Source organism: Anolis sagrei, chromosome 1, assembly GCF_037176765.1.
Source record: "Anolis sagrei isolate rAnoSag1 chromosome 1, rAnoSag1.mat, whole genome shotgun sequence".
Taxonomy (NCBI): Eukaryota; Metazoa; Chordata; class Lepidosauria; order Squamata; family Dactyloidae; genus Anolis; species Anolis sagrei.
This window is the reverse complement of record NC_090021.1, coordinates 239,808,637-239,836,484: the sequence shown is the minus strand read 5'-3', so window position 1 is coordinate 239,836,484 and position 27,848 is coordinate 239,808,637. Positions and strand designations below refer to the sequence as shown.

The window sequence follows — 27,848 nt, the reverse complement described above, 5'->3', positions numbered from 1 at the left end:
TTCTCCTATTCACCTAGTGGTAAATGAGGCTTATGCATAAAGTAAGTATGCCAGAGTTGGAAGTGTGCTACTCGATTACGCTGCTGCTGCTAAACTATACTACAATGTCTTTATGGGAAGGGTCTTTTGCTTGTAAGTCCACTTGTTTAACAGAAATTTTAAAAGACTACTTGACTAAATAATGATAGTCAACGACAGTAAAAGTGTACTTACTTTAAAAAAAAGTTTATTTGTACATGTTAAGCAGAAAGCACAAGTCAAATAAAGATGGTTAAATTCTAAAAGCTTTCAAGATAACATACACTTATTGTAGAGTTCACATATACATATTTCTGCACACACACAAAATCCACTTATTTGGTGGAAAAAGCAACAGGCTTTTAAATAAGGAGCAGTGTGCCCCTTACAAGGCACCGACATGCCACAATTGGTCAAATATCCCGCACTTGTTACCCAACTCCTTTGCCCATTCCTTCTCCTTTCTGCCAGAGGGGGACAGCTATAGGAATTCAAGGCACTCATTCCAGTGCTACCAGCCCAGAGAACATTCTGGAAAAGAACAATGCAGATCTCCAGGACTGTTCCTGGGCAGTCAGTGTGCATCCCTAACCAAAGATGTGAAGTGAGCTAATCTGAAATCTTATGTGTTCCAGTTTGAGATGAATCTGTATTACCTTGTTATACCGAGACATTAGAATATGAAAGCTACCTTAAGAGATGCCAAAATGTATGGGCATTGGTTCAGAGGTTTTTTAAAACCTCTGTATATTAGTGTTAGCTTAGTCCTTCTCTGGAGGAACGGTGTGACATACCATCACAAAAACAACCACCACTCCAACAGATTTTAGCAAAGATTCACAGTATAACAATTTTCCCTTATAAGAACAGGGATCCTCCATTAACTGGCAGCAGGTTATGGTGCATTAAGAGAATTCAGTAAAATAGCTTAGTTTAAAATGGGGACCCACAGTTAATACTGCTTGTTTTTGAAGAATGGGATGGTTCGCACTGAAACTCAAAGCTTCCCTCATAATACCGTCTAGATTAAAAAGCTTGATATTGCACTGTTATATTATACTCCAGCTGTCAATTCGCATTCCAAAGACTTATGAAACTGTAAATAAAGTAAACTTAGCCATTTTGTGCCGTCTTCAGCACTGCATCCGAGTAGTTGGAATTTGCAAAACCTTCATTACAACTACAGTAGCCTAAGCACAGTGGAATTTCTGCCCAGCTGCCTTCCTTATACAGTACAGAAACTGATTGTCCTGTCTTCAATCTTCACACTTTGAGTTTCTTCTTCTGGTCGAAGTAGGCATCAAATCGTGCGAGTGCATAGTCCTAAGTGAGAAAAGTACTACACTTCAGCATACTGAGTTACCTTGCAAACTTCTCAAATTTCAATACATTTTTCACACAAACCTACTTTGCACAGAACAGTGTGAGAAAAGGTTACGCCAAGTCAAAACTCTTCTTCCTCAGGAACTTTTTGTTTTACAAATAAAATGAAGTAATGTCAACTTCAGCCGTTTTCTGTATGTCAAATCTTACCCAATAGCAAATACTCCAATTGGATTGTGAGGAATAAGAAAATTTACGTTCCTATGTTACTGTAAGCCTGGTGTATTACTCAGCTTTAAAAAACACACACACACACAGATGGAAGTTGTTCCTCTGGAAAGCATTCTCAAGTAGAAATACCTAGAAATTGCACTGGGCTTTGAATATTTGGTGGGAAATTGGCCACAAATACAAATTACATCTAGCCTCTTGATTGTTTTAGCTCTATCTGCTGGATATGTAGCTTTGTCTGCTGATGAAATGCAGATCCTGAAGTCCTTCCCAAAACTGAAACTGGGCTAAAATTGTTCCCTATTAAGACATTCTGGGTCCAGTAAAATACATGATCCAGTTGTACTTGCTCCAAATATTAACTGTGGCTGAGGTCAAACTGAATGCTGACTAAAACCCTGACACTGAAAAAGAAAAATAATGGAAATTGAATCAGATGAGTTTCTCTTACAGGGATTCAGTAATAATTGCTGGGTTTATTTAAAGATAGCATTTTTGAAGACATACCATGTATCCAAACTCAATTGAGGATATCTTTGCTTGTATAATGGACCACAGACCCCAGAAGAAATGTGATGCAAGGGCAAACCTGTCAACAACAAAAAATTTTTTAACAAATTTCTACATGTTTCAATTTCAAATTCTCTTTTGCCTCTTTACTAGAATGGCTAAGACTAGACAAGATTCCCTCCCACCCCACTTCTACACTCAAGAATCTCTTAGTTGTTGTTGCTACGGCAAAAAGGGGCATTTCCCCTTTAAATTTGCTATACTGCTTAAATTTAGAGCTACTCCACCCAAAATTATAATTTCTGCTTCAGAACAAGGCTCACAGTGAACATAAATCTCAAGTTAGACTTTTCTAAGATTTTATGTACCATTATATACCCTAACAAAAAATGAAAATTCAGCATTTTACACTGTATGTGGAGCTAAATTTGATATTTTCAAAATAAAGACAAATATTACCTATTTACTTCAGTTAGCATTTCTTCTTCTATTTTTGACTTATCTTCACTGCTCAGATTTTCAAACCCACTTTGAGATGCAGCTAGATAACTGGAGATGAAATGGAGCTAAAAGAGACAGAGAATTCATAACTTAGTTTTGGTGCCAGAATGAAATCAGTACCTGTGTACCTCAGTTAACAAAGCCTGAAAAAGGAGCTCCTTTTTACACAGCTGTTTCACACTCATCCACCCTCTTCCCCCTTGTACTCTGTCTTGCTGGGATTTTCTTAGTGGCAGAGGAGGAATGGTAAAAGATGGCTAAAAAGACAGTTTGGTGCAGCTTGAGTTGAGAAAAATACAATTCTAGTGCAACCAACTCTATGGTTGTGCTTGTATCTACCTACAACACGCAAGGTAAGCACCAGCTGCCTCCATTTTTTTTATTGAATATACAGGGGCAGCAGAACAGAAAAGGAGAAACCAGATGAGCCTCCCTCACAGGCTACTACCTGCATTATTTAAAAGCATGGATTATAGACTAAAATGGAATTCACAGGTAGAGGCTAAGGAAAGAAAAAGCCCAGCCTCAATATTTTGGAAGAAATGTTCAATAAAAAAACATATAGAAGTGTTACCTCACCTGGTGGTTTCACACATGTATATTGTTAAATCTAAATGAAAAGCTTTCCGAAACATGTTGCCACTCTTTTTTTGTGGTATAAGAAATTATCCCTGTTCTTTCTACCTCTGATGCCAAACTCTCCATAAAAGTAGTAATGCCCAGGAACACATCTGCTTCATTAACTGGGGTATACTGTACAGTGGTTTCATATGTTAAAGAAAAAAAATGCAGTGTTAAAATCTTCAATCACAATATTCATTCTCAGATTAATATTGGCCCTAACAGAATTTTGGTTTCACTTTGAGAAAATCTTGTGAAGAGTCCCTAAGCTACATAATATTAGTAAGTGGTTGTTGTTGTTATCTGCTATCAAGTCAATTTCCACTCCACTCTGTCATCAACAGCACTATTCAGGTCTCACAAACTCAGAGCTATGGCCTTCTTGATTTAAGTCTCTATCTACCTGTAATGGGGTTTTCCTTTCTCCTACTGCCTTCTACCTTGCCAAGTGTTTAGGTACATAATTATGCATACATAATTTGAACAAAAGTATTGAGGTAAACAAAAGGTGTCCCATGCAATTTAATTAAAGTGCTCTCAAAATTTCTGTGTTATGAAGCAAGATTTAGAAAGCATTTCAGGGACACCACATTTCAGTACTCCTCTGCAGTTAGTTATATAAAGTGCTGGTATTGAAATTGCAAACTGTAGAGTAGCCTTAATCTACATAAGAAAGCACCCATGGTTAAGGTATGAAGTTAAGACTGAAGATACAGAAAGCTCTGAAAAAACAACTATTCTAGGAATAAAAGATTGAAAGCTTGAACTTAAAATTTAAAACCAAAAATCAAGCTCACCTGTTGTTTCCTGGATGGATACTTCAAGGAGTTTGCTTTAAAAAATGGGTATTTTTCATAGACATAGTCATACATCCATTCACAGAAGTGATTTCCAATATCAAACCCCCTGAAGGAAGAAGAATAGAAATGTAGGGGATACTTTTAAGGTTACAAAGTCTGATTCCTTGTTTCAAGCTGCTATTTCATGACCCCTTACTAATTTCCAGTAGCAAGTAGCAGATACATGGATAATGCTAGTTAGTAAGAAGTGTTATGCTACCAACATGAAGCTCTGCATAGAATTAAGAAAAACAGTGTTAAGCTTAAGTTACAGAATTTTGCTTAGGAGCTTACACAAAGAAAATACAAGCTCTATTACAGATACATATCAAAGTCCCCAATGTAAGATTTTATCTGACATTTTTAGTTGCAGGTGAAGGATTTTGAAAATGGCATATTGCACAGTGTTTGTAAGTGCAGGCAGCCCCCCCCCCCCAAATTACAAAGAAAATAGGGTCTATAGGTTTGTTCTTAAGTTGAATTTGCATGTAAGTCAGAACAGTTACATTTTTAAAGTGTAACTCCAGACAAATATATGCCAGTATATATATGTGTGTGTGTATATACACACTTTGAATAGCATAGGGAAGGGTTAACACTCCTGTGGTATTTGTTTTGCTGTCTGTGCTCCTGTTCAGAAATTGTCTGTCCTTGCAATAATTGGATTTTGGAAAATATGGCTTGTTGTGGAAACAAGGATTGGTGAGAAAGCTTCGGTTGAGACACTTTTTCCCCATTATTACAAGGGTGAATTACACGCAGATTACATGCAGATATTGAGTTGGTCCACTCTTTTACCAGACATGGGCAAACACAAACAACTCAAAAAAGGCAAAAACAAATGTAAGTAACAGATGCAATTAAGAAAAATTAAATGTTTGCTAATCTCGCGTTTCTCCCGATTTAAAGCCAGCAGAAAGGCTGAGCATTTACCTGTAATTGTAGCTGCTGTATTCAAAGTCAATAAGCATCAGCTTTTGCTTCTCTGAGTCTTCTCTGCCTTCGAGAAGCAAAATATTTCCTGGTAGAAGGAAGAAAGTAAGGGACAGCAATAAGCACTCCCAAATGCCTCAAATTACTTCATCGGTGACATTTCAGTAAGTATGTATTAGGTCACGACACGAATTTGAGTCCCAAATATTACTATGGACTCCAAAGTATCAATTATCAGAAAAGCATCCACCATGACAATAGATGGGTTGCATGAAGGGAGGATTTGTTTACCATAAAGACTCCAGGGAAAGCAACAATGACGTGATGATGCCTTTGATTAAAGTTTGAGCAGGGTTACAAGAATTTTTCTGACAAAATCCAAATTATTATGCTCCTTATCCTGTTATACAACATGAATGAAGACATGGTTTGTTGCAACCCTGTATACTGCATCATTAAGGTCCTCCCCATTCTTCTTCGAGGGGCCTACTATAAATTACAAACAGCAGTCTACTTTAAACTAGAAACATCCTCAGTTTTAAATGGAAGTTTGCATCAAATCAATGGTTATACTTTGTAAGACACTAAAATGGAAACACACGTTGTCATACCTTCTTGACAGTCATTATGGCAAAACACAACTGGAGAGGAAGTAGCTTCCAGTAATGACCTGGAAAAGAAAAGGATTGAACCAAATAGCAATTTCATCAGCCTTCACTCTTCAAAGCTGAACCCAGCAATAAAAAGGGTTTCACTGAAAGTGTAAAGCAAACATCATCTGTTACTTCTGCTTCCATTAAATTAACTTGTAGTGGATCAAATTGGTCACTGCAACAAGCCACTCAAATAAAAATGCTTCAAACTTCAAGTTTACTGTTGCTGTCCTTTCCTTTGACAGCCTCCATTTGAAGGAAAAGGTAAACCAGAGACTATAATCCGAATCTTACTAATATTTCCAACACCTGAGTAAACCTGTTTAATCCGTAGTTTGATGGATTCCATGGATGCAGAAACTATGGATATAGAGAGCCTGTTATATTGTTTTCAAAATTATTGAATTAAATGCCAAAGCATTCTTGAGGAAGAATTGTTCCGTTTTTATATTTGTCTCTTCATAGACAAGTGGGTTGAGAGTTCTGTAATCACTATAGTGTGGGGATGAATTAAAACCAGGTGCTTCAATGGAGTCAAATGGGCAAGAAGCTTTACAGTAGGAGCAGGCAAACACAAATCCCCAAAGGCTGTTTTTCTGCTTGCAATCCCTCCAAACTTATTTTTCTGGCCAAAACCCAGTGGCTACCTTCTCTTGCAAGTTGCCAAAAGCTTTTAAATGGGTTGCAAAACTGTTTAACATCAAAACATACTATTTTTTCTGAAAATAAATGTGATTTCTGCAAAAATCCAAGTTTATATTGTGGTAATCTGGGTGTTCTGTATGGTCTGTGAACAGTCCTGGGGCAGAAAATAGATTCCCAAAGTCACACAGTAACCCATCTCTGCTCTATACATAATATGCTGAAAAACCAATCTGAAATAGCCTGAGTAATTAATCACACTAAATTCTCAAAGGGATCGGAGTTCTTATGGAATCTCTGCATGTTGCTTAGTACTATAATTTTCCAACTAAACAGTGAGAAATTAGTTGTTGATCATCTCCAATTCAAGCACATCCTTGGATGTCCATAGGTACCTTTATCTAAATATACTATTATTAATAAGAGTCAATATTAAGATACACATGAAGAAAATCCATATAGGATTCTTACTTACAGATTTATATTTTAAAATATCTATCATTCATCACATAATAACATTTTAAATGAAAAGTCAGGTAAATTGTCAAGAGCTAAAACCTTACCGTAGTGTTTTCAATTCTTGAGGCAGATTGTAACTGAGAATCTTGTTCAGTTTTCTAACACGGGACTCCCTGGTAAACTTGATTCTCATCACTTGATTTAAGTACCTGAATAAAGGAATTTAATGCAGTTAAAAATCCTAAGCCAGTGTCAAAATGCATCCCTCTTTACAACCACCCCAAAATATACTGAAGAAAAAAAATCAGTTTACTTACTTCTCCATAGTTCCAAAGAGCCACTTTGGTTCTTTATTAAATGGCATTTTCATCCCATGAAATCTTGCCATTTTCTCAGCTATTTCCGCTGATATATCAGGCAGACTTAGTTCTTCAGTATCTAGTTTCCTACTCTGAAAAGCATATAACACAGTGGAAATTAATCATAAGATTATACAGTATTACACGAAAATTCTAACTATCAGATTCTTGTGACTGAAGTAATGTACTGACTTTGTTTCAATGCTATAATTTACTACCTTAAAGGTGAGATCTTCCTCTACTGGGAACTATATAACTGCACCAATGGTTCATTCTATTAACTCCAATTGAGGAACAGTGCTTGGGATGGGGAACATTTTTAACCCACAAAATCCCAGATACTTGTACTACTCCTTCAAACTGAAACAGAAAATGTGTTTCATTTTCAGCCAATTCAGGCTCTGGGGAGATCAAAGCAATGAAGTCATGTTACTGTTATTTTAAACAGTTTGGGTAGTAGGTAAATAACTTTTGAATTTTTAAAAGAAATCTTTGGGGCTATTGAAGTTTGCAAGATGTCCTGGAAGGAGTCAAAGGTTGTGGCTGCATGCAGCTCACATGTTGTACTTTCTGAATATCTGAATTAGAATTAGTACTGTGAAAATTTAAAATCCTGAAAATTAATAAACACCATATAATCAAATCAAACTATAAAATGAAGTTACATAATGCTATTGCTACACATTGGCAAATACTTTATTTGAACATCTGTATTTTTAATAATCTGCACAGAGAGCAGTTACAACTACCATTGCCACACTAATAACTGGCACTCACAGGAATGAATTCCTCCAGACGACCTTGTGGAAAGATTCCATAAAGCTTTGGTCCAAGAGCTCTTTCAGCAAGAATGGCAAACATAACACTCTCCAGAACTACAGCTTCTGCCCCCTAAAGAGAACAATAAACATGAGACTGGGACACATATAATCTTTAATATATAGAACATAATATGTTTTACATTTCTGAATAAATATAATCATGTTGCCAGAATCAGTTACATAATAATATGCTATTAAACTACCAGGACACTGTAGCGTACTGTCTTCTTGAAAGATTGCTCATTATCTTATTGAAGATGGTGTTCAACAGACAAGATTATTACGATCCAGTGGCAATTTCTATTATATAACTGCACTAATTTCCTTGGGAATTATGAAATCATGAAAACCCCTTTTGTGGGCTATTCAGTCTTTACATTTGAATCAGTGACTAACATAACTGAACAGGTGCTCCGTACTGTAAGTTGATCAACATGAGAAAAAAAATGACTGTTTAGAATACAACTCTAGGTATCTGAACTTATAGAAGAACTCACAGTTTACCCCACTGTGGGACTATATGCAATATCACTGACAACACGCTGCAGCAAACAGAGCAAAGGGAAGTAAGGCTAGCATCAAGGCTACATTCTTCATCATTTGTCAACTAGCAGCTGCAATTACATTGTGCTTATAAGCATAGGAGAAAATGAAAGAGGGACACAACATCAATGTAATTTGTAATTACTTATTACTGATTCAAATGGGTTGGAGAACACGCTTTAGGCAATCCAAGATTAACTGTGTTAATCTTTAACTTCAGTGTTATCAGCCTCATTTAAATGGAGATTTCAAGATTATTCCTTCTGTTTTTCTTTGGCATCTACAACCAATTTCTATTGGCTCCCACAATTCTCCCTCGCTGCATGAATGCCAAAGCAGGCCCTGATCTGACTGCAAAGCCTCCCCACTACCGCTTTGATGGTGCTTTTCCTGCAAAGTAGGAGGAGGTTGGACTGGGTGGCCCCTGGAGTTGCTATTATTATTATTATTTAAACAAAAGCACAGTATGTCATAGCAAATGAGATCTATATGCTGGATTTCGTATCACAAAATCACAAGTCGAAAACTTCCCAAGCATCTATGACTGTGTGATGTATTTTCGAATGATGCGTGCAGATCCAAGTAAGGTGGCCTTTTGCAGTTGACAGATCATGATTTTATCGATGTTTATTGTTTCCAAATGCCAGCTGAGATCTTTTGGCATGGCACCCAGTGCGCCAATGACCACTGGGACCACCTGTACTGGTTTATGCCAGAGCCTTTGCAGTTCGATTTTGAGGTCTTGATAGCGGCTGAGTTTTTCCTCAATGCGACTGTCACCAAGTACACCAGCCCCAAGTAAGGAGCCCCTCCATCCATCTATCCGCCCCCTTAACTAATTATTATTATTATTATTGCTGCAAAGGCTGGGTGGCCATCTGTTGGGGGTGCTTTTACTGTGCTTTTCGTGCAAGGCAGAAACAGGCTGGACCGGGTAGTTCCTGGGGTTGCTCCTATTATTATTATTATTATTATTATTGTTATTGTTATTATTATTATTGCAAAGGCTTGATGGCCCAGGGGTCTTCCATTGAAATACTGTTAAGTTTATGTTGGTTAAAATTGGTTTTTTTTTATATTTTAAATATTGTTCTTTCTTTCTCTCACACTACAAACAAGATGTGTGCATAGGAATTTGTTCACCCCCCCCCCCCCCAATTCGTTCCAACAAACACTCTCCATCTGCCTCTGGCACAGCCCATCTGTCAAATTTTAAAATGCTATATGGCCCCATGTCCAAAACTTTCTTGGGGTTCCATGAGAAATTTTTCCTTTAAAAAAGACTCAGCGGCTTTAAAGGTTTGGGAATCCCTGGTCTACAAAGGTGGCTTTTCAAATGCAACCATTGCCCTACATGATGGGTTAAGAATCACCTCAAATTGGAACACCACTGATCTGTACTCATACCTAAGGGTTTCTAGCTTCCCTCTGAACATCCCACAAAGCAACACTCTACAAAAGAAAAACCCCACATAGGCTCACTTCTAACAAAGAATCACGACTTAATGAGCTACATTCAATGAAACTTAACACATTATTGAAATTCCCCAATGATTTCAACAGGCATAATTAGCTATAGTCTGGGCAGCTATATTACAATCTGTACTTCTGTCCTACAGACTTTTTGCGCTATGATTGTCCTTGCTCACAGAACCATAACCTCCAAATTACTTACGTACAACCCACATAAAAAAAGAAACAAGGGATCAGACCTTGCAGCAAACTTGGATGTTAAACTCATTACAAGAATTAACCCCAGCCACAACTTCACTTCACTTCACTTTATTTCTTAATTAGTCGCTCTCCACCAAGGTGCTCCGAGCGACTTACAATCTAAAATAGCATTAACATAATATAAAAACATTCAACATAAAAACATTCAACAGTGACTATTTGGCAAATTAGATCTGATTACTTAAATGCACAACCAAACAGCCAAGTCTTGAGTGCCTTTACAAAAGGTCGCAACTCCGACATTGCTTTAATGTATGGAGGCAATGAGTTCCACAGAATTGGAACATAGGTCAAAAAAGCTCTACGCCTTGTAGCTTCCAGGTGTACCTCCCTAGGGCCCGGTATGTATAGGAGATTTTCCTGGGTGGATCGAGGTGACCACTGATGGAGAAAAGGAATGAGGCGGTCCCTAAGATATACAGGTCCTTTGCCATTTTGAGCTCTAAATGTCAGGATCAGTATCTTGTAAGAGATCCGATGTTCTATTGGTAGCCAATGCAGTTGTTGCAGAATCGGTGTAATATGGGATCTTATAGATGATCCCGCTAGCAGCCTGGCCGCTGCATTTTGGACCATCCGAATCTTCTGGGTTGTTGACTTTGGAAGGCCGGCATAAAAGGCGTTGCAATAGTCCAACCTCGTGGTAACTGTTGCATGGATTACTGTTGCCAATGCTTCTACCGAAAGGTAGGATGCCATTTTCCTTGCCTGGCGAAGATGAAAAAAGGCCTGCTTACTTATGGCAGTGATCTGGGCCTCCATCGTCAGCGATGAGTCCAACACAACCCCAAGGCTTTTAACAGTGGCAGACAGAACCAGAGCTCCCCATCGAAATCAGGCAGGGACTGGATTAATTCTGGCGGCTGGCTGGGCCAGAGTATCTCAGTTTTTGCAGGATTCACTTTTAGTCTGCTCGCTCGCAGCCAACTCATCACTGCCTCCAAACACAGCCTAAAGTTCTCAGGAATCGCGGTTGTCCCAGGTTCGAGAAGCAAGAGTAACTGGGTATCATCTGCATACTGGTAGCTCTCTATGCCAAAGCTCCGCACCAGTCCAGCAAGTGGCCGGAAGTAGATGTTAAATAACAGGGGCGAGAGGATAGCACCCTGGGGAACTCCATAGCAAAGGCAGAAACTCTCAGAGCTTTGGCCTAACCACTCCACCCTCTGTCTCCGGTCCCGGAGGAATGAACTGAACCATTTCAGGGCTAAACCTCGTACACCAGACATAGCCAATCGATGAATCAGCAAGTCATGATCCACGGTGTCGAATGCAGCTGTGAGGTCCAAGAGTACCAATAGCGCTGATCCGCCTCGGTCTAACTGACGACGAATTTCGTCAGTAATAGCTACCAAGACAGTCTCTGTCCCATGACCTGAACGAAAGCCTGATTGAAAGGGGTCCAAACCCGCAGTCTCATCTAAGAATTGCTGTAGCTGCCCCGCCACTGTCCGTTCAATCACCTTGACCAAAAATGGAAGGTTTGAAACTGGGCGATAGTTACTAGGTATGGCGGCATCTAGGCTTGGTTTTTTCAAGAGAGGGTGGACCACTGCTTCTTTAAGGCAATCTGGAAAAATTCCTTGCTCCAAGGAACTGTTGATGAACTTCAAGGATTTATTCACCTGCAAGAAATATCTTTCTGCACTCCAGATGGAAAAGTATGCATGGTCTAAGAAGCTGGTGGAAATGAGTTAGGTTTAATCTGATACCTCTTCTGATTTGAAGAAATGCTTATCGCTTTGAAGTTAATAAGAAACAGGCTTGGGAACATATTAACCAAGAGAAATTTTCCCAGGAGTGAATTAGACAGAACCAAACTGCTCAATTACCTTGTTGGTATAATAGGTATTGCAGCAATCTGACTTCAAGCATTTTTTAGTATTGTGATTAGCTATAAAGATATCACCAGTACATATATTGTGTGCCTGATGAAGAATATTTAAAACAATAATACTTACTTGTAAATCATTTTCCTTTTGAGCCTGTCCAGATCCTCCTTTATTACAGGACCTCTATGAATGAGAAAAATCAACATTTACAATGAGAAGTTGAAGACCAACATCACCATCTTGCAGCCACCGCAATAAGGAGAGTTAGAAAAACCAACTGGACATAGACCTCTTTACTGAACATTGATCTGAAAGTGCCAGACATCTCAACACAGCTCCTTTCTCATTCGAAGAAAAACTTAATTCCAGATGTTTTAAAAAGTATGTGCCACTGAAACAATATTCTTGCCTATAATGACAGAGCTGAGAAGATCTCAAGCTTGAGATGGCCTTACCTACACAGCTGCAGCCTGTAGGAACTAAACATTTATTGAACACAGAAGCATTCAGATTTGAGACACAAAAATGAAGTTTTAGTATAAACCAGCTTTTCTATAGAGGTATAAAGTCAGCAAGACACCAACATAGTGGAAGCATGTAATATATAAAAAGTGGTTTAATAATATTGTATCCAATCTTAAAATAAAAATATCTGCCTCCTGTAACAGCAATATTGTAAAACTTAAATCACTTCTCAAAGCAACATAAACAAAACAACACATAATCAGTTCCATATTTAGTGGACTGTAGTGTGCTTTTTAATATTCACCACAAAGCATTTTCAAAGGTTCCAAGTTCTGCTTTAAATACCGAACTCAATGGCACATACTTTTACTATATTTGCATCTACAAAGTGCAGCAAAGATACAAGCTTTGTAGTCCATTAAGGATTTCAAAGCTATGCAACAAATGAGCCTTCCAGTTTTATTCAGTGACAATATATTAAGGCTACTAATGCTATACTTCTGTAACAACACCCTGCTCAAAACCAAACTATATTGAGAGGCCCCTAAAGGAAGCCTTTGGTTAAAACTACTAACACTAAAGATAATGGAAGCAAGAATAATGTTTTGCTTTGACATTCTGATACAAAGACCAACTGAACAAATAACAAGCACTAGTTGTTTAAGTACTACCCAAAATACAGAATTTCTCTCAACTTACTTGTTTCAGCTTGAAATAACCAATTTTCCACATTATAGTAGCAATTCTTTCCATTGAAATTTACAAAAATATGTAAATACTGCAAAATTACATTTCAACGAAAGCATAAATGTTCTTGAATATTCACAGACATGTTTACAACTACATATTAGTGATGCTACACAAAAACATTATTTATCACTGCCGCTATTCTCTCTCGTTGACTATTCCTTGAACACAAGATGCACATCATTCAGAATAATTTTTTTCATGCTCCCATATGATGGTATAATCTATCAGAAGCAAATTGGATTAGAGAGGTTTTACCCAGGTCCTTAACGGGAACTACTTTATATTATTAGGAACACATAAGTACTGAAAACTGACCAATATTTTTGTGCTAATTTTTAATTAGGTGCCTAAAACTTTACTGCACCAATTGGATTTTCTTACAAGAGAAAAATGAGGGAAACTATCTAAATATTTTCACAAAAGGGAAATTGTATATGGTTATTTCTCTCTTTTTGTCCCAATTAACTTGGAGAAGGGATGTTGCATGAATGTCACTGTTTCTAAACAATTGTATTTGAGATTCAACAATGTCAAAGTAATCTTTAAGCTACTTTTATTTAGTCTTATGCACTGTATAACCAAGAAAGTGTAGGCAATTCATCAAGAGCACAAAGGTAGCTTTAAATGTTAATGCTTATACTAGAAAAGACATATTGCTGAAAGTTTGCTTCAAGAATTTCTGAAGCAAAACTCACTAGAACAATATGCTCACATTTCAGATACCTGCTTAGGTAGCAAGCCACTCGTTGACTTTTTAAAACAGGACTATTATTGTGCAGAGTGTGGCCAACTTCCAAGGCGATTACAGAAGAAGTATTGTATAGTTCTTATTAAGAACAAAAGTAATAGGGAACCATGTTGCAGGGAAAGCTGTTGTAACTGTTTGATACACCAAAGCAAGAAGCTAGAAACAAGCAAGTATTTATTTAACAGGTCTGCAAGTTTGTAAAAGTCAAGTTGTCAGACCTCTTATTGCATGTTATTAAGAGAGCCACATGCAGGGAGCTGGTCTCCAAAAATGTGGAAATAAATAATAAAACTGTGGTTATGTAGGAGATACTGAAGCGGGAAATAGCACTGTTGCTATTATAGGACAAAATAATTTGATAGCATAATTAGACTTTATAAAAATGAAAATTAGGTGCAGGGGTAATTCAGCAGCCAAACTACCTACTATTATATTATTAATTACCACATGTTACTGAACTTCAAGCTGAGTAATTATGTTTACTTTACCATTAATGAAGAGAAACTAGAAGACAAAAATATAATTCAGTGATGATACAAATGAGATGAGTACACAACATTGTCAAATTATAAAGATGGTTATTTTGCACTAGGGTTTCATATATCAACAATTTCCATCCCTTTTTTTATATCAATGGATAAGAAAAGAAGTGTAACCTTATGTGGATCCTGAAATCTAGGCCATCAATGCTGTACTTCCATTATTTGTATATTAAGACCAAAGGATAGACTTTAATAGTAAACTAGCAGAAATATAGTAATTTTCAGATCGGGAAAGTCAATTGGAATTTGTCCACATTGCCCCACAAAAATTCTGACATGGCTGGCACACATCTAACCTTTATAAATACATAAATCTTTCCTCTGGCAATTTCTTATCTATGTTTATATTCTACTCCTAAAGCATGTTTACAGATGTTGTTTTTGTATAGGAATCGACTGGTAATTCTGAATATCACATCAGGTTAAAGGACATGCAGTCATGATGGCCACATGACCATGGAGGTGTCTACGAAAAATGCCGGCTCTTCGGCTTAGAAAAGGAGATGAGCACCACCCCCCAGAGTCGGACACAACTAGGCTTAATATCAGGGGAAACCTTTACCTTTAAGGGACAATTAGTAGTTTTATATGTCATATAAAATACAACAATACCCTTAATCCCTTTTACTTCTGATTAAATTACCATTCTTTAAAAGGAGCAACTGGAAAAAACTGTGTTTAATGCACTCTTCTGGCATTCATTTAACTCTCATTTTAGACAGTTTAGATATTTTTAAAATTTACAAAGGCAAATATTATCATAACGGCACACTCGGAACCACAAAAAAATTAAACCCAGAGAGAATGCTCCAACTTCAGAGATCTCATACTATACCGTGAATCGTGTCTGTCACCTGGAAACCAGAGTGCTCTAGGCACGATCGCATGGACAAGCCTGCAGCAGAGAACACATGCACATACAACTAAAATGGTACATTACCCTCAGATGACCCTTAATGCCACCCAACAAAACAAAGTGTCCCCTTAACAGGATTTCTGCTATCAGGCTATCTGCCAATAAAAGGCATTTGCAGTTATTCATTGCTAAAAGACTTTAAAAGCAAGAATCATATCAGTAATGGAGAACTACAATTAAATGATTCCATGCATTTTTTTTCAGTTACAATCATCACCATAGAACTGCTGTCAATACTCCTGATCTCATTCTCTATACAAATGAAATGGCAGAGTAGAAAAGAACATAAAGTAATCATAAATGCTTAATACTTTATGCAAAATTTTGTTTCTCTGTTAGTAAGAACAGATTAAATGTTTCAGTATCAGAAATAGGGCATGAGAGGTTATTCCCAGAGCTCTATTATTTGGACAATAGTGGTCTTCTGCTACAATTCAGCATTACTTTATATAGTGAATGCATCATCCTGCAATTCTTAGATTAAGTGCACAACAGAAGTTCTACAACATTTCAAACCAAAATACAAACTGTTTAAATGGAGAATTGTTTTTAGGATTAAGATACTAAATAGTATGTGGGTTTTTCCCCCACAAGTCTTTTCAAGATAAGCAGAGAGGCCAACATCCACTCTAGCGAATCTCTATGCAAAACAGGACTGCCTTGCTTCTACAGATACACATGCTTTCAGTTTTTCAGAGTTAAAGAAAGTACAGCATGGCATTTGGTTTTCAGGTTCCCTGATATTTAGTTTGAACCTTAGTCATTTCAAAAGGACATAGATGTCCCTTTTTAAAAACTCAGCTCTCACCATGCCTTCATATCATACATTCAGACAGTGGCTTAAAATAAAAGCCATTATAACTAGGTCCCCAAGCCCTTTCTTCATAGTAGCTTAAGCCAACTTAAACAATTTACATTTAACAATATAGACTGACATTTGTGTCTTCCAGAAATTTTGAAAAAAGCAAACTGTAGTCATATTAACTGTGCAATGTCTTTTAAAAGTGGCTTCAGTTGACATATGTAGGATTGGTAAGTATTTTCCAATCATCATTTTAAAATGTTGACTTAATGAACTCAAAAGATTAATTTTTTTCTTGGGACTAAATTTTAACTTGATAATGACAGAAATAGCTTTTTTCACATGTGTTCTAACTGAAGTATTACTTTAATAATGGTAATTAAGGATTATGTGTAATGTAAGAAAAAATAATCGACATGTGAACCTGTCTTTAAAATGAGCATCTCTGAGCTTTTAAAATGTTAACAGCATTAAAAAAAACCCTTTCTATATTATTCTTGGGTATATAACAATGAGGAAGTTCTCCAAGATCTCAAAAGATGAAAAATACAGCAAGATCAGCTTGCTTATGTATCAAAGACTGATCTGGAAGAGACAAATGTTTATACTAAGACCCTCAATATAATCTGAAAGTTTTACCTTAGAACTGTCTCTGCTTACTTAACCCTTAGTGAACTGCACCAAGAGCAGTCAATTCACTGCCACTATGGAAATAAAGGAAGTTAGATATCTCAGAAGATCTTTAATACGAAGGGAGAAAACAGTTAAGTTGTTAACACTCAAATGACTGGCCAAACTAGACCTTGAAGAAAAATGCACATCTGTTGTGTTATTTTCTTCAGAAAAAGAATGATTAAAAATATGGGATATTCATGAAAGTAGGATCAGTATCCCAATTTATGATTCTCCAATCCTGGATATTTATAGCACCATGATTACAAGTTCACCAGAAATTCTAGAGGAATTAATGCCAAAAAATTTAAAATACCACTCCCCTCCCCCCCGATACATGATAGCAAATTCTTGCAGTGCATTGATTCCATCGTTTCTTCACACTGGCTTAAAGTTTATTTTTTAGTGTGTAATCAAGCCACATGCTAAACAGTTAATAAAATCACTGGTGTAGCTTAGCAATGGATTAATTAAATATTCATTGTTGCCTTGACTACTGTGTATACTCAACTATAAATTGATCTTATTGGTTAAATCAAGAGCAGGTTATAGGCCCAAAATTACAGAATTTGCCATGACCTGTTGATAATCTGAGAGTAAAACTTAGGGATGTTTTCAATTGCAAGCAAAAACTATGCTAAATAATTTACAAAATCCATGCAAGTGTAACTGTTTGTTTTCTGGATTCATAACAAGGGAACTAAATTGCAGCTGTGCAACATGAGGGACTTGCTTTGGACTACTTACATGCATGCTTCTCGCAAAGCAAGCCAAGGGGGAGAAAAGAGACCAACCCAGATCAAACCTGAGATGGGTGGTGATGCCAGAGATCTATGGAGTGGATTTTCAAAAAGCAACCCAGCAAACTCCTCCTGGCTTGATGTGAGCAGAAGCAATTATCTAGTGTGTTTTGGGTAGCCTCAACTTCCTTCTCCTCTCTCTCCTGAACTAGGTGGGCCAGCCTCTGTGTGCCTCAAGCCATGTGAAGTTTACTGGATTCCTCTTTGAGAATTTATTCCTTCATCCTCCTTCAACCAGCAGCAGTCTCCTTGGGGATCCCTGAAAAACCATTCAGCACAATCACTCCAGGTTGGGCTGCTAGTGGACTCTGAGGGAAGAGATTGTTGAAAAGCAACTCAGCAAACCCCTTCCAGTTTGTTACATGAAAAGGTGGTCACTAGGGAAGCCTCGGCGGCCTCTTTCCTTCTCCCTCAAGCTGGGCAGAATGGTCTCTGTGCAGCTCGAACTGGGAGGACTTTGCTGGATGGCTTTTCAACAATCCAATGCCTTGATTCCCTTGTTCAGGCTCCCCAGAGGTCTCTTTAAAAACATTTAGAGCTATTGTTGTTAACGTAACTTCTATAGAAACTAGCACTGTCCCATGGAGGTTTTTTCGTGTCAGGAGCAGCTTGAGAAACTGCAAGTTGCTTCTGGTGGGAGAGAATTGGCTGTCTGCAAGGACGTTGCTCGGGGGATGCCCGGATGTTTTACCATCCTGTGGGAGGCTTCTTTCATGTCCCTTCATGGGAAGCTGGAGCTGAGAGACGGGAGCACAGCCCACTCTCAGGATTTGAACCACTGACCTTTCGGTCAGAAGTCCTGCTAGCATAAGGGTTTAACCCATTGGATAGGATAATATAAGTTTTAGGGGAATGTTTTTACCTAAATGTCGCAATTTATAGTTGAGTATATACAGTATTTTTATCAAGTAGTCCTAGCACAAATATTTAAGGCTAATGTTTCACTGTAATATACTTCTAAGATGGACAATAAAAAAGATAATGTATGAAGTAACATGATTGCTGATTTCCATATCCATTATTTTACATATTGAAATGTAGAACCTAAGATTTGGAAGTGCAATCGCAAACTGATGTCCTAAGAATACTTTCTGTATGTTTTTAAATACCTATATGAAGATACATTAGTTATAAGAGATTTGGATACAAACAATCAGAGACCCCTTGGAGCTTTATAGCAAGGGATCATTACAGGAGGGGAATGTGTATGCATCAAATATCTGGATCTTTAATATATTTTTCTAACCCTCATCTGCTATATTCCTGCTGCTTCATATGAATGAGGTACATATCTGCCCACCCTTGACATAAAAGATGCAAGGAGCCCCCTTCTAGCAGTAACAGATTCCCTTTATTTGTCAGATAAGCACGTATTACAGCCAATGGCATCATTAATTGCCTTAAATGCACAAAGTATGAAATGTACACCTGTCATTTTAAACAGCTATGCACATGTGACTCAGTACATATTTAGAAGACAGTTATGAAGTTTAAGATTAATCCTAAATTATTAAATAAATCTATAGGAATAAGAACTAGATTTGTCTATCAATTGCATAACTGGCAACTCCATATAGAACCAGTGTCTACAACATGGTCAGTAAACACTTAATACAAGTATACTGGCAACCACCCTGATTTCAGATACTATGCATATTATTAAGTCATACTATAAAATGCTAAGTTTAAAGACTATTTCGTACATATTCAATAATATATTTACAGGTGATGCATTATTTGAAGACATGCTCCAATGAATTCAATGACATTTATTGTTAAGTAAATGAATGCTGAATTATAACCGTGTAGTTTACATTTTATGGCTGAGATACTTTTTCCTTTTCTTTTTAAAAAGACATTTGGTTTGGTTTATTACAAGTAGAGTGCTGGTGTGTGGAGAATTCTCCAAAGAGGATTGAAAGTATTGACAGATCAGCTATGATATTTGGAAATGTTTTAAAAGCCACTTTTGTCATTTGATGCCTTAGATGGCTTTTGTGACAAGGAGCTTCTTTCATCAGGTTTAAGATATTGCAGATAATGCTGCCAAGGTCAATCAGGCTACAATTTATGTTCCAGTAGTTTCAGGACAGGCTAATATAACTATTGCCAAAGAGTGCTCAAAAACTGGCTGGATCAAAATACAGATGTTAAGTGATTAAATGGAACCTACCACTGGGAATAAGTTGCAAATACTTAAATTTCTATTTTTAAGTACTCTATGTATTTTCAAGTACAATTCAAAGTATTAACTCTCAACATTATAGTCTTGTGCAGCTATTCACCAAAGTACCTGAAAGAATGCTTGCCCATATATCTTGGTATCCATACACTTCTCTTCATCTTTGAAACCTTTTTTCAGGACTCTCTCAGTGAACAAACATGGTTTCAGAGATTTACCTGACATGTGCATTGTATTTTATTGTCATACAAAACTATGTCTTATACTGTAAGGTTTTCAATGCTTGATTTGCTTTCAGCTGCTCATTAATATTTTTGTGATTCTGAATATGTATTTTTATTCTATTTTGAATATAAATTGAAAATAGAAATATGGCTGAAGAGAAAAAAACAAAGGTCTAAAATGGGTGATATACCCATAGTGAACAGCTTCCCATTTAATATTTCCATTCTTCCATATTAAATATGAAACTGACAACATGAGGAAAGGGAGCGCATGGCATTTTAGCCAATTATTTTGTTTGATTATTAAGTAGTAAAGGCCGGGCATAAACAGAATTTTGAAAAATGTTTGTAAACTACTACGTAATCAACACTAATGATCCAATTCAGTTCCAGCCATGAAACAATTTATTACTAATGCTGTATCTCAACTCAAGTCTGTAAAACACAGAAGGCAGTAAATAATAACAGTGAACAGTAACTGTAACTTGCCTAAGTTTCTAAATAATAAAAAACGAATAGATCTAGACAAGAATTCTCAAATTTATCAGCAAGTAGGAAGACAATACCTCGTTTTAGTGTTTCATGCCTATTCTAATTCAAGATGTTTAAATAGCTACCCAATCCACTACCAAATACTCACCATTTGTAGAATTGCACCATATAAACGAAGAAGAACAGTGCGTGGTTCATCTGCAACAGTCTCTATGGTATCAGGTAATGAGCACTGGAACAGCATGTTGCTTAGGCCTCCCCTATGAAGACAAGAGAGATGGGGGATACATTTTATCAGTTTCTTCACAATGATAATATTGCATGCCATGCACTACTGTTTGTCACCAGAGCTTGAAACGTAGGGGATTCTGACTAAAGGAATTCTAGTTCTCATTTAAAAATGCCTTTTCCTATCCCTGTTCACCATAAACAGTCCTTTACTTTTCTGCAAGTAACATGGGACACAATTCATGGAATTACCTCATATTATAAAACTAACATCATGATGTTATCTTAAACTGAATTGTCTCCCTGCATTTAGGTTTCCGAATTAACCTAATTCTCAGTTTTGTCTATGACTAAATTTCTTATTTAACTAATATAGTAGGCCATGACACAGGAAGAATACGATAAGTGTAGTGAACTCTGAAGACCAGGATTTGAATCCCAATGGGTCACCTTGGGCAAGTCCCAGTCTCAGAGAAAGGCAAACCCATTCTGAACTAATCTTACCAAGAAAACACATGTCAGGTTTGTGTTAGGGTGGTCACAGGTCAGAAATGACTTAAAGGCAAGCAACATAACACCAGATATTCACATTGATTTTGAAGAATGCACCCTTAATGCACGGTTTGTACTTTACTTTTGTGTCTAATTTTTAGAAGAGAAGAAAGTACACTGCCCCCCCCCCCAATTTTGAGCCCAGTTCTTGGGTTTACAAAGTGTCCTGTGTGTTGATTTTGTTCTTTTCTGTTTTATATTCTACATTTAAGAGACTGAAAAGAATATAACTCAAGAAACTGCTCACCAAACTGGGCACAAAAAGTCCTTCAGCTGTAATTAAGAACAAGCGGCAATTATGGGAAGGTACTGGGACCATTTTTATATAGAAAAGAACTGGAAACAGATATAAAAACTTTTATCATGACAGGTAAGATATTATTCCAGGTTAATGGTAATTTAATTTTACTGCAAAATGTACAATGACAATAAAGTTTTTCTATTCACCTATTTAAATATATAGAGCTTTGTGGGGGAAGATGATTTTCCAGGATATTTTCCTGTTTCCTAGTTTCTGAAATACTTAAAGAGACCAGCTCTCACACAAACGGAAAACCAAATGAGTGCTGTACTCCTTTCAGATTGTTCTATACTCTCTGCTTTCACTCAATTACAACAGGCCAGTAGCAAAGATTAAAAGGTGGGAGTGGGTGGGTTTTTCTTTTTGAGGAAGACAAAACACACTGGCATGAAATCCTCCCACACACCAGTACCTCTTACTTCCTTGTTTTCAGTAAGGCCAAAGTGGGAAAATCCCAGCTACAGTTGTCATGCCCAAGGACAAGTCAAGCAAATTTGTGTCATGCAATTCAGATTACATTTAATTTTCCAACCCAGACTTCTTGCTGGTGGGGGGGGGGGGATGCTTCCAGAATGTTTGCTTCCTTCTCCACTTGCACAAAGCAAACACATAATAAGAATTTTGACAGCTACTCATACTATTGTAAAAATAATGGATCAGAGCATGGGTATATGGAGTCCTATGCACCTGATTTATGCAAAAGAAGCAAGATAGCCATCTTTTAAACCATTTTGAATATACAGATAACAATATAAAGACAGATTTGTTTAGTTTGAATTCCCTCCACTGGAGGCAGAAAAGCCACAGTTTAATAAAGCAAGCTCAAGGAATGTACTGATACGTGTACAGTACATCAGGGTGCACAAGAATTACTCTTTACCAGAGCATTGCCAGCACACCAAGGTTGAAACAGCATGCTTCATGCAAACATAGTGCTTCTTAATCTGTCTGATGTAGTGAACTGACAGGGTTTTCTTATTCCTATTACTTCTATATTTGCTCCCATTGGCTACACCCTTTTCTTTCTTTCCTGGAAATACTCCAGTCAGTGGCTTAAGGATTGGCACCAGTACAGGAGGCACAATTTTGAGCAACATTAAGTTAGAGAATAGGAGGTTTCAGGGTTCTCAAGATGTTATGGATTACAATTTCCATCAGCCACAGCTACTATGATCAATTGTTATGACTGATTAAAGGCTATTTGAATGCTTCTAGAGGGCTCTGGCTATTCTATTCTTGACTTAAGCAATCTACTACTGATGACCATTTAGAAATACAATCTAAAATGGCATAAACAGATGAAATTCCATGACTTCAATGATAATAATGTCAAGATATATACAAGGGAAATCTGTTTTCAATCTGGTATCACAAGGCCTCAATATATGCTATCATGTTCCACTTGTTTTTCATTATTAGATAAACGTCTTAATACCCCACTGCACAAAACAGCAAGGAAGAAGAAACACATGGCTTTAGTCCTCCACCCCCACAAATACAGCTGTAATGCTGCTGAGAGAATCAACCCTGAGCAGCAGTGTTGGAAAAATGCTGTTTGTGGCCACAGAAACAAACCCAGTTTGTAAGGGCATTGAGGTACAGGCAGAAATATCCATAATTGTTGGGAAAGATAGATCAAAAAAGGAAGATGTAGCTAGGGCACTAGAGCAGGACGGAATTGGAGATCCTTTCTTCCTAGAGTGGTAGTATGATTAACAGCAAGCTCTACCAATCAGGTAGACAGGTGGGAGCAGCCTTAGCCAACATGAAGAATTACAACCATACACTGCTGGTAAACACTCTATTTTAAACAAACTTTAAATACTGTATTGATATGGAGGCTGTAATCAGAATCGTATTTTGAGAAAATATGCTCTATTCACTTCAGTAGTATTTACATCAGTACAGTTCTTCCAAACATTCTAAAAACATTAGAATTCCAGTCACTCAAATCTTAGCTACCTATGATTTTTGAGGAAAAAAAGAACCCTGAGCTCAGTTACTATTGAAGCACCAAATTTGTTTGCCATTTAAACCAAAAGAAAGGAAGAAATTAGCATTAGCCATTAATTCTCCTTGATGCAGTGAATAGGAACTGCCTTGACAATCCAGTTAAACTTGTTTCTGAGATTCATTCTGTTTAACTTAAGCGACCATTTTGTAAAGAAAATATACAATCTCACAATAAGCTGTTCAGAAGAGAGCAAAAACCAAAAAACTTTCCACTCCTGATTTACCAATATTGTATGTAAGTCAGTTATCTACTCTTTACTGGCTTTGTGAGTAAGAGCAAGACACCTGATACTACAGGAAATTGTTGCCAAGAAATGACTCATACTGCTGAGCAGTCTCATTAAAAAAAAAAATCTCAGGACAGAAGTAACATGCCAAGCTGAGTCAGTTTTCAGCCAAGAATTTAAAAAGGACCATGCAACTTTATGTTCACTCGTGCAGCATTTAGATTTGTACATTCCTGAAACTTGCGTCATATTGATCAGGTGACCAAATTGAAGTGAACAGCATATTTTGAGAATTTAACAATTCCCGAAATATACATCTCCTGAGTCTAATACATCAGAACCATTGTTATCTCAAGTTACATCTTCTAGAGATTTTTATACAGGGATTATTTTGTAGATCAATCTCTTGGACAAACTACTGTGCCACCTTATTTTTTCCACATATGGTAAGCTTGAAGTAACAAGCCTTAAGTATCCCCTACATAGGGCAAAACTACTCTTAGATTGGAGTCAGAAAATAGTTTTAAGAAGAAGCTATCTCTAAAGTAGCCAATGAATATATTCTCGTGTCAAGTAAAAATGGTGCTTTATTCAATTAAAGACTCTAGCGGTTCAAAAACCAGTTGGACAGTGGGGACCCATAAGAACAGAAGAGCAAGGACACTTGCACTCTGATGTGAAACTATTATGTTACCAATTTTGTGCTACAGGTTGTTAGGATATCTAAATCCAGTTATGCCCATTGCTACAGCTCGCAAGGGTCTCCACACGCGTGAGATCTGAAAGGATGCTGCGGGAATAACAAATTCCAACTTCAGGAAAAGATATTCTGTATAAACATTAGGAAGAACTTCATGATGGTAAGACCTGTTCAGCAATGGAAATTGCTGCTTCAGTGTGGTGGAGCCTCTTTCTCTAGAGGTTTTAAAGCAGAGACTGGTTGGCCATCTGTTGGGAGTGCTTTGATTGGGTGTTCCTACATGGCAGCAAGGGATTGGATGGCCTTTGCAGTTTCTCCCAACTCTGTGATTTTATGAGACATTGATAGAAACAAAAGGGTTATGGATGTGGGTCCATTTCAGGTACAAGGTCCACTCTGCAACCTGGGACTTTTCCAGCTGAAGATATAGGCCCCCAAAACACCCCATTGGTGGTCTCACAAATCAGGACAATTCAGTGATTCTAGGAAGCCAATTCTAGCATTCCTGAAAATGTTCAAGATCAGGCAAAGGCGGTTATAACAAAAAATGATTCAGCAGAGGATGCCTATCCATTGAGAGCAGGCATGGGCAAACATTTTAACTTGGGGGGTCAAATGGCAGGTCAGAGCAGGATGGGTGGGTCAGGAGAGATGAAGTTCTCCTCAAGCCTTCTTTCCTCCCTTCCTCTTCTCTTTTGGAGGCAGAAAGTCAAAGAAAGATGGGAAATGCTTGGATCCCAAAAGGGTTGGCCTTGGTCAGGATGAGATGGTGGGGGGGGGGTGTCCGTTAGACACCCCCCCCCCAATTGCCTACTCCTGATCTAGAATTCTAGAGCCATCCAGTCCAACATCCTGCCTTGCAAGAAGGCACAATCAAAGCACTTCTGATAGACAGCCCCTGCGGAAAAGCCTCTAAAGAAGACTCCATCACTCTCCCAGGCAGCCTATGCCACTCTCCAGGAAGTTCTTCCTAATCTTTTCAGTCCAATCTCTTTCCCTGCCATTTGAAACCATTGCTTCCTTCTGCCCAGGTCTCTAGAGCAGCAGAAAGTCAGTTCCCCGCCCCCTCAACTGAACATGGTTATCTACCTTCTTTTCTCTCAGCTAAACATCCCCCAGGAGGAAGGAAAAAGAGAAGGGAGGAAGAGAAGGATGGAAGGGAATGGAGGGAGGGAGGAAAGGGGAGGAAGGAAGGTAGGTAGGAAGGAGAAAAAGAGAAAAGGAAGGAGAAAAGAGGGATGGAAGGAGGAAAGGGTGAAAGGGAAGGAAGGAGGAAGGGAGAAAGAGGGAGGTGAGGGGGAGAGAAGGAGGAAGGAAAGAAGGATACCATGGTGACAGAGAGGAGGGCCTGAGAAAAGAGCACATGGGGCCTCATTCCCTCCAATTTGTCCATACCTGGCGTACAGTTTCATAACACCAGAACATGGATCCACTTTAAATCCAGTTTCTGCCTCCTACCGAATTCTGGGGTTTGAAGTTTAGTGAGCCTCAGGACCTGCCTGGCCCTAAACTACAAGCCCCAAGAATCTACAGGAGGCAGAAACTGGTTTTTAAGTGGCTCCATGCTCTAGTGTGATGAGGTCTTTAGAGGGACTTCCACACATAAAGTCAAGGAGGAGAAACATGTCCAGAAACATCACATCCTCAAAGGAAGGGAAATGTCCGACCCCTCCCACCCCGGAGAGATATTCCATTAATACAGTGGTTCTCAACCTGTGGGTCCTCAGGTGTTTTGGCCTACAACTCCCTGGAATCCCAGCCAGTTTACCAGCTATTAGGATTTCTGGGAGCTGAAGGGCAAAACATCTGGGGATCCACAGGTTGAGAACCACTGCCATAATGAATGAAACGGCCCTTTGTGCAACACCAGCAACCTTTCATTGTGTGAAAGGGCGCCGTGAGGGCGTTGCAGAGAAGCCCTTCTGAGCCCTGCGGCATTCGAGGGGCGTCTGAAGAGAAAGTCACAGAATGACGGTGCTGAAAGGGATCTCAAAGGCCATCCAGTCCAACCCCGTTCTCCCCCCCCGCCCCTCCTGCTCTACCCGAAGGCGCGCTCTGCACATGCTCGGGGGTGGGGTGGGGAGAGTGCTGACCTGATGGGCGTGATGCGGATCTGGTCCTCGCGCAACCCCCGCCACGCCCCCCTCAGGAACTCCTTGCACCAGAGGTAGGCCTTGCGCCGGGTGCGGGGCTCGGGCTGCTGCTGCTCTTCGGCCCCCGCCGGCGGGGAGGGCGGCGCCGGAGGCGGTAAAGAGACCACCGGCAAGGCCAGGGGAGGCTGCTTGGTCTCGGCCTCGGCGTGAGAGGAAGGCGGCGGCAAGGGAGGCGAGGGAGACTGAGGCAGGGCGGGCAGGACCGGGCCCGGAGCCCCGCACCCCAAGAGCAGCCCCAGCGGGGAAGAGTCGGCCTCGCCACCGTTACAGAATTTGGTCTTCATGGCGAGAGAAAGGGGGGGAGAGCGGTGAGGAGAAACAACGGTCTCGTCGCGAGCACGTCTCTAGAGCCTCTTCGTGCCTGGAATCCCCGCAGAGCGTCTGCCGCGCGCGCCGGCCGCGAGGTTCTTATAGCCTCCCGGCACGCGGGCACCGCCCCCCTTTCCTCCTCGCGCCGCTGCTGATGCTGCGCACACGCTCACCTCGCGCTCACTAGCCCCCTTCCCCCTCCCCCTCTTCTTCTCCCGCTCCCCTTCGTCTCTGTTGATTGGCTGCGGCCCGAGGCACTCGTAAGGTGGCACTGGTGTCCGCGCCGCTCCCTGTCGCTGATTGGTCCAGACGGAAGAAGCGGCGCTGAGACGCCATTGGCTGCTTCCACCCCGTTGCTCTGGTGATCGGTGCGGCTCGGCGGCTCCGCCCCGCCTCCCAGCCAGGATGCCTCTTGATGCTGCTGCTGCTGCTGAGGGAACACAGCGAGCGAGCGAGGGAGGGATGGGCTCCCCGCACTGGGCTCTGGCTCTAGCTGCTGCCCGGCCTTTCCTCAGCACACAGCGGCCTCCTCTCCCCTTAAACGCATCCCCGCTTTAACAGCTCATAGTAGGCACGGTGAATGTGTCAAGGCTAAGCATATACAGTGACACTGGAGGATAGATAGAGTCAGAGTTGGAAGAGACCATCCAGTCCAACCCCCCTGCCATGCAGGAAAGCACAAACAAAGCACCCCGGACAGATGGCCATCCAGCCCTTGTTTAAAAGCCTCCAAGGAAGGAACCTCCACCACAT

The 27,848-nt window shown here is 39.2% G+C and overlaps 1 protein-coding gene across 1 annotated transcript; it reads right to left on the bottom strand.

Moving 5' to 3' along the window:
* Positions 1-209: 209 nt before the first annotated feature.
* CHKA (choline kinase alpha) lies at positions 210-27,225 on the bottom strand. The gene is made up of 12 exons (XM_060769680.2): positions 26,727-27,225; positions 20,761-20,872; positions 12,149-12,202; positions 7,867-7,980; positions 7,048-7,181; positions 6,835-6,939; positions 5,588-5,646; positions 4,977-5,064; positions 4,002-4,110; positions 2,542-2,648; positions 2,080-2,161; positions 210-1,341 (listed from the first exon to the last, which is right to left on the bottom strand). Exons 1-12 carry the CDS (start codon positions 27,068-27,070, stop codon positions 1,282-1,284), a joined length of 1,368 nt encoding a protein of 455 aa, XP_060625663.1. The 5' UTR covers positions 27,071-27,225; the 3' UTR covers positions 210-1,281.
* Between the last annotated feature and the right edge of the window lie 623 nt (positions 27,226-27,848).